Below are 19,537 nucleotides of genomic sequence, written 5' to 3' on the forward strand. Positions count from 1 at the left end.
GCAAGAAGGAGGGGCAAGAGAGGCAGAAGGGGTGAGAGACAGAGAGAGAGAAGGGGAGGGAGAAAAAGAAAACTATAGGCTAGGAAATGGAGGGATGGGGAGAAGGAGCAGTTTGACGGATGAGAAAACCAAGAATGATTGATAATGTCTGTTCTTGTTATTGAGGAGTCTGGAACAGAGAAGTTGGGAAGAGGTTCAAAATCAAGAGGTTCCTTTGAAGCGGTTGAAACAAAATGAAAACTAAATTTAATTTCTAGATATTGGGACAGCAACCAACATCAGGTGACAAGGAGGGAACGTGTTTAATAATTTGGTCAATGGCACATCCTCTACAGTCAGTAACACAAGTTTTATTTGCTATTATAATGTTTATTTCTTGTTGAATAATTTGGTTGCCATACAGGTTATTCAGGAGTTGGGAAAGTGCAAGTTACAGGAGCTTGTCAATGGAATCTAGATGAAGATATTACAAATCACAGAAATTACAGCAACATTGAAAATCTGAACACAAGTCTTTTACACAAATTAAAGTGAGATACACCTTAATGCACCAGCAAAATAAAAAATAAAAAGGTTAGTGACTATTATTTGTGAAGAAAATGATATTGTCGGCTCATTGATGTAATCATTGCCAGATCAACTGGAATTGCCTGCAGCTGGAATTACTGAGGTTTAGTCAGTGAATTAACTATATCGCTAAATGATAAATACCACAAATAAATACCCAGAGCTGTGCAAGAAGGGAAACCTGTGAATTAAATTGCTCCCCAACAGTCACGGCTAATTGCTTCTGCTGAAGTTAACAGTTTGAGGTGCACTCAAATCTCCCAGAAACGGGGGTTCCTGTACGTTACTACACAATTTACATCTTGTGAGATTTGGTACTGTTTTCACAATTGTTACACAAACTAAGTGTTTAAGATTGTCAATTTTAATTACAATATGTAACAGAAATGCAGACCTAAAAAGTGAATATGTAATATGGCAGAGAGAATGCATCTTAAGTCCCTGTTGCTCTACAGAAATGATTAATTTTCTATGCCGGTTTGAATGCCCAGTCATAAAGGGGAGGCCAGGCCAAAAACATCCATTAAAACCATCACCTCACAAAGAAATCCGCTCAGATTTAACTTCACTTGTATTTTGGCACAGTGGGTTCAAAAAATAATTTACTGTGCAGCTACATTCCTCAATTGGAATACATGTCATTAACCAATTCATCAGAATAAACGTATATATATAGATATATAATAGCTATGAAAAAGAATAGCAGCTAAAATGACAAATAGAAACCCCACTTTGTTTTAAATTTTATTCAATAAGCAAGACATGTTTTCCTACACAGCTCAAATGAGCAAACTCCCCTGCTCTGGAACGGAATATAGACACGGCCCGTTTCGAGCCCTCCTGGCTGCTCTAGTAAGTAATTGTGGTAAATCACCTGCCTCTATGGAAGACAATAATGATTCAATTCAACACTCTTGTCACTGTTCTCAAGAGCACCCCCTGACAACAGCATTGGAAAAGACACAGCAATACTGGAAACAAATCTGTATGAGCTTTCAAGGAGAGAATTGGACAAAATGCTACAACAGTGCCCCATCATGACAGATTATTAAGAGTGTGTCAAAATGTGAATAGTTAAAAGAGCTTCATATTTCTTTCTCACCCATGTACAATACTGGAAATGATAAGACTGCTCAGCAGAAAGGAAACAAAATTCTCATCAGCATCACTTCTCATCCAAAGGAAAAGGAATAAAACAGAGGTGAGCTGATCTGCTGCACATCTTCGAGAACATTGATCGGGATTCTTGTGAAGAAATACTGGACTAGCAAAGGTAGAAAGTATATAACACAGCTCTGCTGGTTCAACTACAGTATCATTAAGACATGTCCAAGTGAGGTCAATATTAAAAGGTCATCGTTCAAAATATAGATTATGCTGTAGTTATATTTACATCACAAAAGGAGCTTCACTTTTGTCCTAATCTTCTCAGCACATCAGTAGCACATGGAGTTGCTTGACTGACGAGCCAGTGATACTGTCAACGTATTGTGCTTATAAATGTACCAGAGGCTTTCATTGGAACAAATGTTCACGCTGACCTTTCAAAAATATTTCAGTCGCACATTATATTCCAGCCAGAGCTATGGTGAATGCAGACTGTTGACAAAAATAATGAGAGATCTTTTAGTTACTCTGTTAAGCATTCAAATAAATGTTTATCTAACTGACAGTAGCTGTCTTAAAGCTCGTTCTATATTCATTCGATGTCCAACTCTTGTCACCCCCAGATCGATTAAATCTTCCTTCTGCAGTGATGGTAAGTGTGTCCCATCTATCTCGTTATCCAAAAATGCATCTTTGTGTTCTCCGAGGTTCAGCGTGTCCAGCCAATCAGCCACGTCGTGTTTAGTCCAAAGGAGAACAGCCTTGGATGCGAAAGGTTTGTCTGAAACTGGTGGTTGTAAAGTGCTCGGAGATGGAGACCGACTGCGACCAGGCTGGCTTCCAAAGTGTCCTTCTCCGACGACTGGCTGGCTTTGGAAGCCAAAGGCATCGGAAAGAGTAGGCGAGGGAGACCCAGCTGGCAAGGAAGAGGGTCTGGGGGTCTGACCAGTGTCTGTCAGAGAAGCCACAGGGCTCGGAGCTCGTTTTAAAATAGTCATGCTGTCAAAGTCTGATGTCCGGTTCTGAACAGTTATGGGTTGGCTGCTTCCAGGCCGGATGGTGAAAGTTACAGTTGCATTCCGTTGTACACCTGAAGAATTGTTCACTCCATCGGGATTCCTGCTGAATCAGTAACAGAACAGTTAGTTTATGGAGCTGGAGGAGTCAGCTATCAGCTGTTGGAGGGCTGCCTGAGTTAACCTTACTACAACATATCTGTCCACTAAGATGTTTTAAGCTTAATGTAAGAGCCAAACCCCATCCCACCTCCACCATGCTTTGTCGATTTGGCAATACTCTGTTGGAAGGACAGGGTTCAGAGACATTGTACACCAAAGGAAGAGGCCATTCAGCCCACTGAGCTCATGCCAGCTCCTGGCAAAATCAACTCACATTGTCACACTCCCATCGTTTCACAGTGGAGGAACAATGGCGGATATTTCTGTGTATATTGCAGAAGATGCAGGATCAGTTCATTCCAAAAAGGAAGAAAGATCCCAGGAGGAGGCATGGGTGGCTGTGGCTGATGAGAGAAGTTAAGAAACATATAAAGTTAAAAGGGAAAAAGTATAACATAGCAAAGATAAGTGGGAAAACAGAGGACTGGGAAGCTTTTAAAGAACAACAGAGGATTACAAAGAAGGAAATACGCAGAGAAAAAATGAGGTACGAAGGTAAACTGGCCAAAAATATAAAGGAGGATAGTAAAAGCTTTTTTTAGGTATGTGAAAGGCAAAAAAATGGCTAAGACTAAAAGTGGGCCCTTGAAGACAGAAACAGGGGAATATATTAAAGGGAACAAAGAAATGGCAGAAGAATTGAATTGGTACTTCAGACCTGTGTTCACTGGGGAAGACACAAGCAATCTCCCTGAGGTAACAGTGGCTGAAGAACCTGAACTTAAGGGAATTTATATTTGCCAGGAATTGGTGTTGGAGAGACTGTTAGGTCTGAAGGTTGATAAGTCCCCGCGGCCTGATGGTCTACATCCCAGGGTACTGAAGGAGGTGGCTCGAGAAATCGTGGATACGTTGGTGATTATTTTCCAGAGTTCGATAGATTCAGGATCAGTTCCTGAGGATTGGAGGGTGGCTAATGTTGTACCACTTTTTAAGAAAGGTGGGGGAGAGAAAGCAGGAAATTATAGACCAGTTAGTCTGACCTCAGTGGTGGGAAAGATGCTGGAATCTATTATAAAGGATGAAATTACAACACATCTGGATAGTAGTAACAGGATAGGACAGAGTCAGCATGGATTTATGAAGGGGAAATCATACTTGACGAATCTTCTGGAGTTTTTTGAGGATGTAACTCTGAAGATGGACGAGGGAGATCCAGTAGATGTAGTGTACCTGGACTTTCAGAAAGCTTTTGATAAAGTCCCACATAGGAGGTTAGTGAGCAAAATTAGGGCGCATGGTATTGGGGGCAAAGTACTAACTTGGATTGAAAGTTGGTTGGCTGATAGGAAACAAAGAGTAGTGATAAACGGCTCCATTTCGGAATGGCAGGCAGTGACCAGTGGGGTACCGCAGGGATCAGTGCTGGGACCACAGCTTTTTATAATACATGTTAATGATATAGAAGATGGTATCAGCAATAACATTAGCAAATTTGCTGATGATACTAAGCTGGGTGGCAGGGTGAAATGCGATGAGGATGTTAGGAGATTACAGGGTGACCTGGACAAGTTAGGTGAATGGTCAGTTGCATGGCAGATGCAGTTTAATGTGGATAAATGTATGGTTATCCACTTTGGTGGCAAGAACAGGAAGGCAGATTACTACCTAAATGGAATCAATTTAGGTAAAGGGGCAGTACAGAGGGATCTGGGTGTTCTTGTACACCAGTCAATGAAGGTAAGCATGCAGGTACAGCAGGTAGTGAAGAAGGCTAATAGCATGCTGGCCTTCATAACAAGAGGGATTGAGTATAGAAGCAAAGAGGTTCTTCTGCAGCTGTACAGGGCCCTGGTGAGACCACACCTGGAGTACTGTGTGCAGTTCTGGTCTCCAAATTTGAGGAAAGACATTCTGGCTATTGAGGGAATGCAGCGTAGATTCATGAGGTCAATTCCTGGAATGGCGGGATTACCTTACGCAGAAAGACTGGAGCGACTGGGCTTGTATACCCTTGAGTTTAGAAGACTGAGAGGGGATCTGATTGAGACATATAAGATTATGAAAGGATTGGACACTCTGGCAGCAGGAAACATGTTTCCGCTGATGGGTGAGTGCCGAACCAGAGGACACAGCTTAAAAATACGGGGTAGACCATTTAGGACAGAGATGAGGAGAAACTTCTTCACCCAGAGAGTGGTGGCTGTGTGGAATGCTCTGCCCCAGAGGACAGTGGAGGCCCAGTCTCTGGATTCATTTAAGAAAGAGTTGGATAGAGCTCTCAAGGATTGTTGAATCAAGGGTTATGGAGATAAGGCAGGAACAGGATACTGATTAAGGATGATCAGCCATGATCATATTGAATGGTGGTACAGGCTCGAAGGGCAGAATAGCCTACTCCTGCACCTGTTGTCTCAGACTCCTGAGTCTGTTGTCTCTCTCGGGTGGTGTATTCCAGATCCTGCTCACTGTAGAAAAAACTTTCCTCACGGCTTTTAGAAGAATGACAAACGATCTGTGAGAGTTTACGGGAACAATAAAGCCACCTTGACAGTTCAGTGACTGGCACTGAGGTCAGCAGGGCACACCATCGCCAAGTATCACCCCAGGGGAAAGGAGAGAAAAGACGTTTGGGAGAAGATTTGTAGCTCGGGTGCTCCCGGAATTCCTAAAGGCATGGCACTCATCCACAGATTCAATCAATAAGCACATCGACCTGGACCCAATATACCGACCACTGTAACCGACAGCTGGAACTGACAACCGGAAGCTGCAGAGACAAGCCACTATAAATGCCGGAGGAAACATCACAGAAGCGCTTCACAGGAGGCTCCCAAGCACTGAGGATGTCACCGAGACAGGGGACGAAACATCTGCAACACAAATTCCCAGCTCGGCGAACAGAACCACAACAACAGAGACAAAAGAACCTTGCCTCGGCTGGGAGATCCCTGCTCTCTCCCTGGGAGATCCCAGCTCTCTCTCTGGGAGATCCCCGCTCTCTCCCTGGGAGATCCCTGCTCTATCTCTGGGGGATCCCCGCGCTCTCCCTGGGAGATCCCCGCGCTCTCCCTGGAAGATCCCTGCTCTCCCCCTGGGGGATCTCTGCTCTGTGGCTGGGGGTGTTCCTCAATGAGGGGAGCTCTGGGCATTAACAGCCCCTTCCCACGTGGAAGGGAGATCCCAATCTTTCCAAACCCCAGCCTCCCTGTGGAGAACATGGGGGTGGGGGCTGGGGGCGGGGTGTGGTTGGGATGGGGAAGCACCCAGTGAAGTTACAAGGAGCAACGTCATGCCTCATTGCAAAAACCTCCACACCAATCCTGCCTGAGCCTGGCCATTCAGCCCGTCTCACCTGCTCTGATCATGGCCGATCTCATCTCAGCCTCAGCTTCAGAATTCTCCAGCCTATCACTCAGTAAAACACCTGGCTATCTCCTCCTTCAATTTACTCAATGTCCCAACATCCACCACACTCTGTGGGAACACATTCCACAGATCCACGTTCCTTTGAGAGAAGTAACTTTTCCTCATGTCCGTTTTCAGTCTGCTCCCCCCCTCCCCCCAAAACGATAACCTCTCATTTGAGTTTGCCCCATGAGGGCCGACATCTGCTCGCCACCCCTTTAGCATTTTATATCCTTCACTTCAATCTCCCCTCATTGTGTTAAACTCCAGAGAGTACAGACTGAAACTAAAACAAGGGGCTCATTCCTCAGATCAATCTGGAGATCCTCCTCTGAACTACCTCCGATACAGTTCCATCCCTCCTCCCATCAGGGAATGAAACTGCACAAGTACTCCAGGTACAGTCTCACTAATGCCTTGGAACACTTCTGCCAACATTCCAGTTGCTCCCCTGAACCTGCCCTGACTTGTTTTTATACCTACAGGCAGTGGAATAAATGTAACAACACTTGCCTTTTTATTACATTTCAGAACATAGAACATAGAAAAATACAGCGTAGTACAGGCCCTTTGGCCCTCGATGTTGCGCCAATCCAAGCCCACCTAACCTACACTAGCCCACTATCCTCCATATGCCTATCCAATGCCCATTTAAATGACCATAAAGAGGGAGAGTCCACCACTGTTACTGGCAGGGCATTCCATGAACTCACAACCCGCTGAGTAAAGAACCTACCCCTAACATCAGTCCTATACGTACCACCCCTTAATTTAAAGCTGTGTCCCCTAGTAACAGCTGACTCCATACGCGGAAAAAAGTTCTCAGTGTCAACCCTATCTAAACCCCTAATCATCTTATACACCTCTATCAAATCACCCCTAAACCTTCTTTTCTCCAATGAGAACAACCCCAAGTGCCTCAGCCTTTCCTCATACGATCTTCCTACCATACCAGGCAAAATCCTGGTAAACCTCCCCTGCACCCGTTCCAGTGCCTCCACATCCTTCCTATAGTATGGCGACCAAAACTGCACACAATACTCCAGATGCGGCCGGACCAGAGTCTTATACAATTGCAGCATGACCTCAGGACTCCGGAACTCAATTCCTCTACCAATAAAGCCCAGTACACCATATGCCTTCTTCACAGCACTATTTACCTGGGTGGCAACTTTCAGAGATCTGTGGACATGGACACCAAGATCCTTCTGCTCATCCACACTACCAAGTATCCGACCATTAGCCCAGTACTCCATCTTCTTGTTACTCTTACCAAAGTGAATGACTTCACACTTAGCTACATTGAACTCCATTTGCCACCTTTCTGCCCAGCTTTGCAACTTATCTATATCCCGCTGTAACATGCCACATCCTTCTTCGCTGTCCACAACTCCACCGACTTTCGTATCATCCGCAAACTTGCTCACCCAGCCTTCAAGCCCCTCCTCCAGGTCATTTATAAAAATGACAAACAGCAATGGTCCCAAAACAGATCCTTGTGGAACACCGCTAGTAACTGCACTCCAAGATGAACCTATACCATCAACTACTACCCTCTGTCTCCTTCCAGCCAGCCAATTCCTAATCCAAACCTCTAATGCACCCTCAATGCTATACCTCCGTAGTTTTTGCATTAGCCTACCATGGGGTACCTTATCAAACGCCTTGCTAAAATCCATATACACCACATCTACTGCTTTACCCTCGTCCACTTCCTTGGTCACCTTCTCAAAGAACTCAATAAGGTTTGTGAGGCACGACCTGCCCTTCACAAAACCATGCTGACTATCCTTGATCACATTATTCCTATCCAGATGTTCATAAATCCTATCCCTTACAATTTTCTCCAAGACTTTGCCCACAACAGAAGTGTGACTCACTGGCCTATAGTTACTCGGGCTGTCCCTACTCCCCTTCTTGAACAAGGGGACCACATTCGCTATCCTCCAGTCTTCTGGCACTATTCCTGTAGACAACGACGACATAAAAATCAAGGCCAATGGCTCCGCTATCTCCTCCCTAGCTTCCCAGAGGATCCTGGGATAAATGCCATCAGGCCCAGGGGACTTATCTATTTTCATCCTTTCCAGTATTCCCCAGACCTCTTCCCTACATACCTCAAGGCCATCCATTCTAATCACTTGTGACTCAATATTCACATCAGCAACAGTGTCCTGTTCCTGAGTGAATACTGACGAAAAGTATTGATTTAGTGTCTCTCCAATCTCCTCCGCCTCCACGCACAACTTCCCACTACTATCCTTGACTGGACCGATACCTACCCTAGTCATCCTTTTATTCCTGACATACCTATAGAAAGCCTTTGGGTTTTCCCTAATCCTACCAACTGAGGACTTTTCATGTCCCCTTCTCGCTGCTCTTAGCTCTCTCTTTAGATCCTCCCTGGCTACCTTATAACTCTCAATCGCCCCAACTGAACCTTCACGCCTCATCTTTACATAGACCGCCCTCTTCCCTTTCACAAGGGATTCCAATTCCTTATTAAACCACGGCTCCCTCACAAGACCCTTTCCTCCCTGCCTGACAGGTACATACTTATCAAGGACACCCAATTGCTGCTCCTTGAACAAGCTCCACATAACATTTGTGTCCTTTCCTTGAAGCCTATTTTTCCAATCCACGCATCCTAAGTCATGCCTCACCGCATCATAATTTCCCTGCCCCCAGCTATAACTCCTGCCCTGCAGTGCACACTTATCCCTCTCCATCACTAGAGTAAAAGTCACCGAGTTGTGGTCACTGTCCCCGAAGTGCTCACCTACCTCCAAGTCTAACACCTGGCCTGGTTCATTACCTAGAACCAAATCCAGTACGGCCTCACCTCTTGTTGGCCTGTCTACATATTGTGTCAGGAAACCCTCCTGCACACATTGGACAAACACCGACCCATCTAACAAACTCGAGCTATAGCTTTCCCAGTCAATATCTGGGAAGTTAAAGTCCCCCATAACAACCACCCTACTACTTTCACTCTTCTCCTAAATCATCCTCGCAATACTTCCCTCTACTTCTCTCGGACTATTAGGAGGCCTGTAGAAAACTCCTAACAGGGTGACCTCACCTTTCCTATTTCTAACCTCAGCCCAAACTACCTCAGATGGCAAGTCTTCCTCCATCGTCCTTTCCACCGCTGTAATACTATCCTTGACAAGCAATGCCACACCTCCCCCTCTTTCACCCCCAACTCTGACTCTACTAAAACATTTAAACCCTGGAACCTGCAACAGCCATTCCTGTCCCTGTTCTACCTACGTCTCTGTAATGGCCACAACATCGAAGTCCCAGGTACCAACCCACGCTGCAAGTTCACCTACCTTATTTCTTAAACTTCTGGCATTGACGTATACACACTTCAAGCCACCTTCCTGTTTACAGGCACCCTCCTTCGAGATCGATGCCATGTTCCTAACCTCCCTACACTCAAGGTCCTGTACCCTAAAGCTACAGTCCAGGTTCCCATGCCCCTGCAGAGTTAGTTTAAACCCTCCCAAAGAGCACTAGCAAACCTCCCCCCAAGGATGCTGGTGCCCCTCAGGTTCAGGTGGAGACCATCCTGTTTATAAGAGGTCCCACCTTCCCCAGAAAGAACCCCAGTTGTCCAGAAACCGGAATCCCTCCCTCCTGCACCATCCCTGTAGCCATGCATTTAACTGTTCTCTCTCCCTATTCCTCGACTCTCTATCACGTGGCACGGGTAACAAACCAGAGACAACAACTCTGTTCGTTCTAGCTCTGAGCTTCCAACCTAGCTCCCTGAAGGGTATCATTCTGGTCACCATGTAACAGTCAGTTGGTGAGAACACTGACCTCAAGTTTTTCTTTTGAAAAGTAATCTCTTGTTTGCAGAAATAAAATTTGTTATTTGCTGGTGGGATGTGGGTGTCCCAGGAGTCAATCAAATTAAAACCAAAGTACCCCAGACTCTGGAAATCTGAGATAAACACAGAAATTACTGGAGAGACTCAGCAGGCTTGGCAGTGGCAGTGAGTTTGTTTCAGGACATGGTTGAAGAGCTTCAGGGCAGAGGAAATGACCTGGGAGTTGCAGTGGGAGAGGGACTCCCTGAGATTCTTGTAGAGAGAGGAGGAAAACTTCTTCAAGGCAGGCATCCTTGCAAGAGGATTTGCAGTAGGGTTAAAATCAACCAGGTAAAAACAAGGACTGCAGATGCTGGATACCAGAGTCTAGATTAGAGTCTAGCACAGCAGGTCAGGCAGCATCCAAGGAGCAGGAAAATCAATATTTCAGGCAAAAGCCCTTCATCAAGAATAGAGGCAGAGAGCCTCCAGGGTGGAGAGATAAATGAGGTGGGGGTGGGGAGAAAGTAGCATAGGCAGGATATGGTTGACGAGCTTCAGGGCAGAGGAGATGACCTGGGGGTTGCAGTGAGAGAGAGACTCACTGAGATTCTTGTAGAGAGAGGAGGAGAACTTCTTCAAGGCAGGCATCACTGCAAGAGGATTCGCAGTAGGGTTAAAATCAACGAGGTAGAAACAAGGACTGCAGATGCTGGATACCAGATTCTGGATTAGTGGTGCTGGAAGAGCACAGCAGTTCAGGCAGCATCCGAGGAGCAGCGGAATCAACGTTTCGGGCAAAAGCCCTTCATCAGGAATAAAGGCAGAGAGCCTGAAGGGTGGAGCGATAAGCTAGAGGAGGCTGGGGGTGGGGAGAAAGTAGCATAGAGGCTCGAGGCTTGGCAGTGTTTGTGACAAGAGAAACAGAGTTAATAGTTTGACTTTGGTATGACTCTTCAAAATTAGGATAATGTCCTGGGGAAAGTGAGGACTGCAGATGCTGGAGATCAGAGAAGGCTTATGCCTGAAACGTCGATTCTCCTGCTCCTTGGATGCTGCCTGACCTGCTGCACTTTTCCAGCAACACATTTTTAAGCTCTGATGTCCTGGGGACACAGGATCAAATCCCAGCACGGCAGCCGGTGAAAGCTGAATTCAGCTTACAGAAGGAGCTGTGGAATAAGAAGCTGGTGCAATGGTGAATCTGTCATCGAAGCCAATCACACAACAGCTTCACTCGTGTTCTTCAGGGAAGGAGAACGACGACCCGGACCTGGGCCTGGCCTCAATGTGACACTCACACCCACACTCACACTCACACCCACTCACACACACACATACCCTCACACACACACTCACACACACCCACACCCACTCACACACACACATACCCTCACACACTCACACTCACACACTCACACACACCCACACCCACACCCACACTCACACTCACACCCACTCACACACACACATACCCTCACACACTCACACTCACACACTCACACACACCCACACCCACACACACTCACACCCACACTCACACTCACACCCACTCACACACACACATACCCTCACACACTCACACTCACACACACCCACACCCACACTCACACACACACTCTCACCCCACACCCACACACACTCACACACACTCTCACTCTCACCCCACACTCACACCCACATCCACACCCACACTCACACACACCCACATCCACACTCACACACACACTCTCACCCCACACCCACAATCTCACCCCACACCCACATTTTCACCCACACCAACACTCTCACCTCACACCCACACACATACCCACACTCACACTCACAGTCTCACCCCACATCCACACCAACATTCTCACCCACACCAACACTCTCACCCCACACCCACACACATACTCACACTCACACTCACAAACACACTCTCACCCCATACCCACACACACATTCACAAACACACTCTCACTCCACACCCACACTCACACACACACACACTCACACTCACACACATACCCACTCACACCCTACACCCACACCCACACTTCACATTCACACACACACCCACACTGACACCCACAGCCACACCCACTCTCACTCCACACCCAAACTCTCACCCCACAACCACACCCATATCCACACTCTCACACACACTCACACCCACACTCACACTCTCACCCACACTCACACCCACACTCTCACCCACACTTACACTCACACCCCACACTCACACTCACACCCCACTCCCACACGCTCACCCACACCCACACTCTCATCCACACCCACACTCTCACCCCACACCCACACTCTCACCCCACACCCACACTCTCACACACACTCTCATCCACACCCACACCCACACTCTCACACACACTCACACCCCACACCCACACTCTCACCCCCACTGATACTCTCACTCCATACTCACACTCTCTCACACACTCACACTCACACCCCACACCCATACACTCACCCACACCCACACTCACACCCTCACCCACACTCTCACCCCACACCAACACCCACACCCATACTCACACTCTCACCCCACGCCCACACACATACCCACACTAACACTCACAAACACACTCTCATCCCCCACCCACACTCACAAACACATTGTCACCCCATACGCGCATACACACTCACAAACACACTCTCACCCCACACCCACACACATACCCACACACACTCACAAACACACACTCACCCACACCCACACACATACCCACACACATACTCACAAACACACTCTCACTCCACACCCACACACATACCCACACACACACTCACAAACACACTCTCACTCCACACACACACACTAACACACACACTCACACCCACACACATACCCACACACATACTCACAAACACACTCTCACCCCACACCCACACACATACCCACACACACACTCACAAACACACTCTCACTCCACACACACACTAACACACACACTCACACACATACCCACACTCACACCCACACTCACACCCCGCACCCACACACACTCTCACTCCACACCCACACTCTCACCCCACAACCACACCCACACCCACACTCTCACCCCACACTCACACTCACACCCACACTCTCACCCCACAACCACACCCATATCCACACTCTCACCCCACAACCACACCCACACCCACACTCTCACCCCACAACCACACCCATATCCACACTCTCACACACTCACACCCACACCCACACTCACAAACACACTCTCACCCCATTACCACACACACACTCACAAACACACTCTCACCCCACACCCACACACATACCCCCCCCACACACTCACTAACACACTCTCACCCCACACCCACACACATACTCACACTCACACTCTCATTCCACACCCACACTCACAAACACACTCTCACCCCATACCCACACACACACTCACAAACACACTCTCACCCCACACCCACACACATACCCCCCCACACATTCACAAACACACTCTCACTCCACACCCACACTCACACACACACACACTCACACTCACACACATACCCACACTCTCACCCCACACCAACATCCACACCCACAGTCACACCCCACATCCTCACCCCCCCACACGCACACACACACACGCTCTCACCCCACACTACACTCACACTCTCACCCATACTATCATCTCACACCCTCACCCACACTCACCACACACACACACACACACACTCACACACACTCTCACCCCACACCCACACTCTCACCCCACACCCACACTCTCACCCCACACCCACACACACTGTCGCCCTACACCCACATCCTCACCTGACACCCACACCCACACTCTCACCCCTCACACACACATTCTCACTCATAGCCACACTCTCACCCCACACCCACACCCACGAACACCCACACCCACACTCACACACGCTCTCTCACACACACACCCCACAATCACACCCTCACCCCACACTCACACTCTCTCACACAGCCACACTCTCACCCCACACTCACCCACACACACACACACTCTCACCCCACACTCACCCACACACACACACACACACTCTCACCCCACACTCACCCACACACACACACACACACTCTCACCCCACACCTTCTCACACACACTCTCTCACACCACACCAACACCCAAAATCTCACACACTCTCACCCAACACCCACGCTCTCACACACTCTCACCCAACACCCACACTCTCACATACACTCTCATACACACTCACACCCCACACCCACACCCACATCTCACCTACACTCTCTCACATAGCCACGCTCTCACCCACACCCACACTCACACCCACACCCATTCTCTCACCCACACTCACACACCCACAGTCTCAGACATCCACACTCACACCCCACACCCACACAAGCACCCTTGGCCACTATCACACCCACATCCCACATCCCACACCTATACACACCCACCAACACCCACATTCACACCCACACTCACACCTACACACCCACACCCCATACCCCCACACGCATTCCCGCACCCACACTAACACTCACACTCCTACCCACTGCCACACCCATACCCAAACCCATCCCCACACACACTCACATGCACACTCACACTCTCACCCCACACCCACACCCTCACTCCACACCAACTCCCACACCCACACCCACACGCCACACCCACACTGTCACACACACTCTCACCCCACACCCACACTCTCACCCCACACTCTCACCCCACACCCACACTCTCACCCCACACTCGCATCCGCACTCTCACCCCACACCCACACTCACATGCACTCTTGCCCCACACTCACACCCACACTCTCTCATACATCCACATTCACACCCCACACCCACACACACCCCCTTGGCCATGATCACACCCATATCACACACACACACACACACACTCACACACACACTCATACGCACACCCACACTCACACCTACACACCCACACTCACCCATAGCCACAGTCCCACACAAACCCCACACCCACCCACCAACACCCACACCCCACACACACCCATTCCCACACCCCACACCCATACCCAAACCCACCCCCCCACACACTCACATGCACGCTCAAACCCACACCCATATTCACACTCACTCACACCTACGGCCATGCCCACACATACAAACATACTCATACTCACACTCAAACACATACACAGACACACACACCTATATTCACATTCACACTCACATCCACACACACACACACCTACACACATTCCCACCCATACTCTCACTCACAGCCATAGTCATACCCACATCCACACTCACAAACACACCATACGCACACCTGCATCTATACTCACACTCACACTGACACTCACATTCACACCCACACGCACACACACATATGCACAGCTGTTACCCAGATCCACACCCATAACCACACCCACTCCGATACCCTCATCCACACCCACATGCACACCCGCACCGATACACACACACACACACACACACACACACACACACACACACACACACACACACACACACACACACACACACACACACACACACACACTGACCTGTGAACTATTCTCAGCCCATCCCCCTACACTATCCCATCATCATCCATGTGCTTATCTAAGGATTGTTTAAATCTCCCTAATGTGGCTGAGTTAACTACATTAGCAGGTAGGGCATTCCACACCCTTACCACTCTCTGAGTAAAGAACCTGCCTCTGACATCTGTCTTAAATCTATCACCCCTCAATTTGTAGCTATGCCCCCTCTTACAAGCTGACATCATCATCCTAGGAAAAAGACTCTCACTGTCTACCCTATCTAATCCTCTGATCATCTTGTATGTCTCTGTCAAACCCCCCCTTACTCTTCTTCTTTCCAATGAGAACAGACCCAAGTCCCTCGGCCTTTCCTCATAAGACCTTCCCTCCAGACCAGGCAACATCCTGGTAAATCTCCTCTGCCCCTTTTCCAAAGCTTCCACATCCTTCCCAAAATATGGGGACCAGAACTGTACACAATATTCCAAGTGTGGCCGCACCAGCATTGTGTACAGTTGCAGCATGATATTGCGGCTCTGGAACTCAATCCCTCTATGAATGAAACCTAACACACCATATGCCTTCTTAACAGCACTATCCACCTGGGTGGCAACTTTCAGGGATCTATGTACATGGACTCCAAGATCCCTCTGCACATCCACACTACCAAGAATCTTTCCATTGACCCAGTACTCTGCCTTCCTGTTATTCTTCCCAAAGTGAATCACCTCACATTTAGCTGCATTGGACTCCATTTGTCACCTCTCAGCCCAATTCTTGCAGTTTATCCAAGTCCCCCTGCAACCTGTAACATTCTTCCAAACTGTCCACTACTCCACCGACATTAGTGCCATCTGCAAACTTACTCATCCATCCACCTATGACTGCGTCTAAGTCATGTATAAAAATGATAAACAGCAGTGGTCCCAAAACAGATCCTTGTGGCATCGGACTCCAGGCTGAATATTTTTCATCAACCATCACTCGCTGCCTTCTTTCAGAAAGCCAGTTTCTAATCCAAACTGCTAAATCACCCTCAATCCCATGCCTCTGCATTTTCTCCAACAGCCTATCATGTGGAACCTTATCAAAGGCTTTACTGAAGTTCATGGATACCACGTCAACTGCCCTACCCTCATCCACATGCTTGGTCACCTTCTCAAAAAACTCAATGAGGTTTGTGAGACACGGCCTACCCTTGACGAAACCATGTTGACTATCTCCAATCAAATTGTTGCTTGCTACACCCATATCCAGACCCATCCCCACAGCTATATCCACACCCACACCCATACTCAGACCCACACCCATACTCACACCCACACCCAGACCCACACCCACACCCAGACCTATAGCCACACCCATACGCACACCCACACCCATATCCACACCCACACCCATATCCATACCCACACCCTTACTCACACCCACACTCATACCCACAACCACACCCACACCCACACCCATATTCACACCCACACCCATACCCACACCCACACCCATATCCACACCCACACCCATACTCACACCCACACCCAGACCTATACCCACACCCATACGCACACCCACACCCATACTCACACCCACACCCAGACCTATACCCACACCCATACTCACACCCACACCCAGACCTATACCCACACCCATATCCACACCCACACCCATACTCACACCCACACCCAGACCTATACCCACACCCATATCCACACCCACACCCATACTCACACCCACACCCATATCCACACCCACACCCATACTCACACCCACACCCAGACCTATACCCACACCCATACTCACACCCACACCCATATCCACACCCACACCCATACTCACACCCACACCCATATCCACACCCACACCCATACTCACACCCACAGCCAGACCTATACCCACACCCATACTCACACCCACACCCATATCCACACCCACACCCATACTCACACCCACAGCCAGACCTATACCCACACCCATACTCACACCCACACCCATACTCACACCCACACCTACACCCATATCCACACCCACACCCATACTCACACCCACACCCATACTCACACCCACACCCATATCCACACCCACACCCATACTCACACCCACACCCAGACCTATACCCACACCCATACTCACACCCACACCCAGACCTATACCCACACCCATACTCACACCCACACCCATACTCACACCCACACCCAGACCTATACCCACACCCAGACCTATACCCACACCCATACTCACACCCACACCCATACTCACACCCACACCCAGACCTATACCCACACCCATACTCACACCCACACCTACACCCACATCTACCCCACACTCACACCCACACTTACATCCTCACCCACAGCCAAACCTATATTTAGACCCATACCCACACCAACACCCGCACCCATACCCATACCCACACCCACAACCACCCCCACACTCACACCCATACTCACACCTACACCCATACCCACACCAACACCCATATCCACACCTACACCCATACCCACACCCACACCCATATCCACACCCATACCCATATCCACACCCACACCCATATCCACACCCACACCCATACCCACACCAACACCCATATCCACACCCATACCCATATCCACACCCATACCCATATCCACACCCACACTCTTACTCACACCCATACCCATATCCACACCCACACCCTTACTCACACCCACACCCATATCCACACCCACACCCATATCCACACCCACACCCTTACTCACACCCACACTCATATCCACACCCATATCCACACCCACACCCATATTCACACCCACACCCATACCCACACCCACACCGATATCCACACTCACACCCATACCCACACCCACACCCATATCCACACCCACACCCATATTCACAACCACCTCTACACTTACTCTCATATACATACCTGTACTCACAGCCAAATCCACATCCCTACCAACACCCACCCCTATGCTCACAGCCACACTCACACTCACACCCATACCCACATTCACACCCATATCCACACCCATACCCATATCCACACCCAAACTATTTCTGAATGTAGTCCATTCCCATCATTTAGCAAACACCAGCAAACGAATCCCACCCCTGACATTCACATTTTCCGCATTCTCCAAACCCATTACCCTGAGGTGCCTCTCCCTATCTCTGCTGTTGTGCTATGGCAGGTATGTCACCCGATCACACTATCGCTCCATGGCTGACACTGTAACCCCCTTCGCATTGTCCCCGTGAGCAGTCGGAGAGCTGGTGACAGGCAGGCGGTGGTACATTAATAACAAAGAAGGGAAACAAAAAACCCAGTTCTTTGTGCCAGGGTTGGGGAGCAGGGAGGAAGGGGGCAGTGCTGTGGAACATGCTGATCCGATCACTTTGATGGACTGGTATTGAGCTTGTTTGCTGAAATTGCAGTTTAAAAGCTCTTTAACTCCCAGGGTCTGGCTGTAAAGATGGTTGAACACGATGTAATTGTGTTCCTGTTAACACAACCTAATGGATGAGAACCCATGAATGTTGCTCTATCTCAGATTAAATATTAAATTCACAAGGGTAACTATTGTTAAACCTGTAACAAAGTGGACACAATGGAAATGTGGCAAAAGTGAGGACTGCAGATTAGAGTCAAGATCACAGTGGTGCTGGAAAAGCACAGCAGGTCAGGCAGCATCCGAGGAGCAGGAAAATCAACATTTTGGGCAAAAGTCCTTCATCAGGAATGAGGCTGGGAGTCTCTGGGGTGGAGAGATAAATGGGAGGGGGGTGGGGCTGGGGGGAAGGTAGTTAAGAGTGAAATAGGTGGATGGAGGTGGGGGTAAAGGTGATAGGTCAGAGAGGAGGGTGGAGTGGATAGATAGGAAGGGAGATAGGCAGGTAGGACAGGTCATGGGGACAGTGCTGAGCTGGAAGTTTGGAACTAGGGTGAGGTGGGGAAGGGGAAATGAGGAAACTGTTGAAGTCCACATTGATGCCCTGGGGTTGAAGTGTTCCGAGGCGGAAGATGAGGCGTTCTTCCTCCAGGCATCTGGTGGTGAGGGAGCGGCGGTGAAGGAGGCC

The 19,537-nt window shown here is 48.7% G+C and overlaps 1 protein-coding gene across 7 annotated transcripts in view; it reads right to left on the minus strand.

Moving 5' to 3' along the window:
• Positions 1-402: 402 nt before the first annotated feature.
• LOC132824520 (SH3 and multiple ankyrin repeat domains protein 2-like) overlaps positions 403-19,537 on the minus strand; it is a 1,314,713-nt gene continuing 1,295,578 nt past the window's right edge. For 5 of the 7 annotated variants that reach the window (XM_060839149.1, XM_060839147.1, XM_060839146.1 and 2 more), the window contains one exon: positions 403-2,796. In XM_060839149.1, the coding sequence (XP_060695132.1) occupies positions 2,226-2,796 (571 nt within the window). In that variant the 3' untranslated portion in view covers positions 403-2,225. The remainder of the gene's footprint in view (positions 2,797-19,537) is intronic. The other 2 variants (XM_060839148.1, XM_060839145.1) reach the window with 1 other exon arrangement.

Source organism: Hemiscyllium ocellatum, chromosome 18 (assembly GCF_020745735.1).
Source record: "Hemiscyllium ocellatum isolate sHemOce1 chromosome 18, sHemOce1.pat.X.cur, whole genome shotgun sequence".
Lineage (NCBI taxonomy): Eukaryota > Metazoa > Chordata > Chondrichthyes > Orectolobiformes > Hemiscylliidae > Hemiscyllium > Hemiscyllium ocellatum.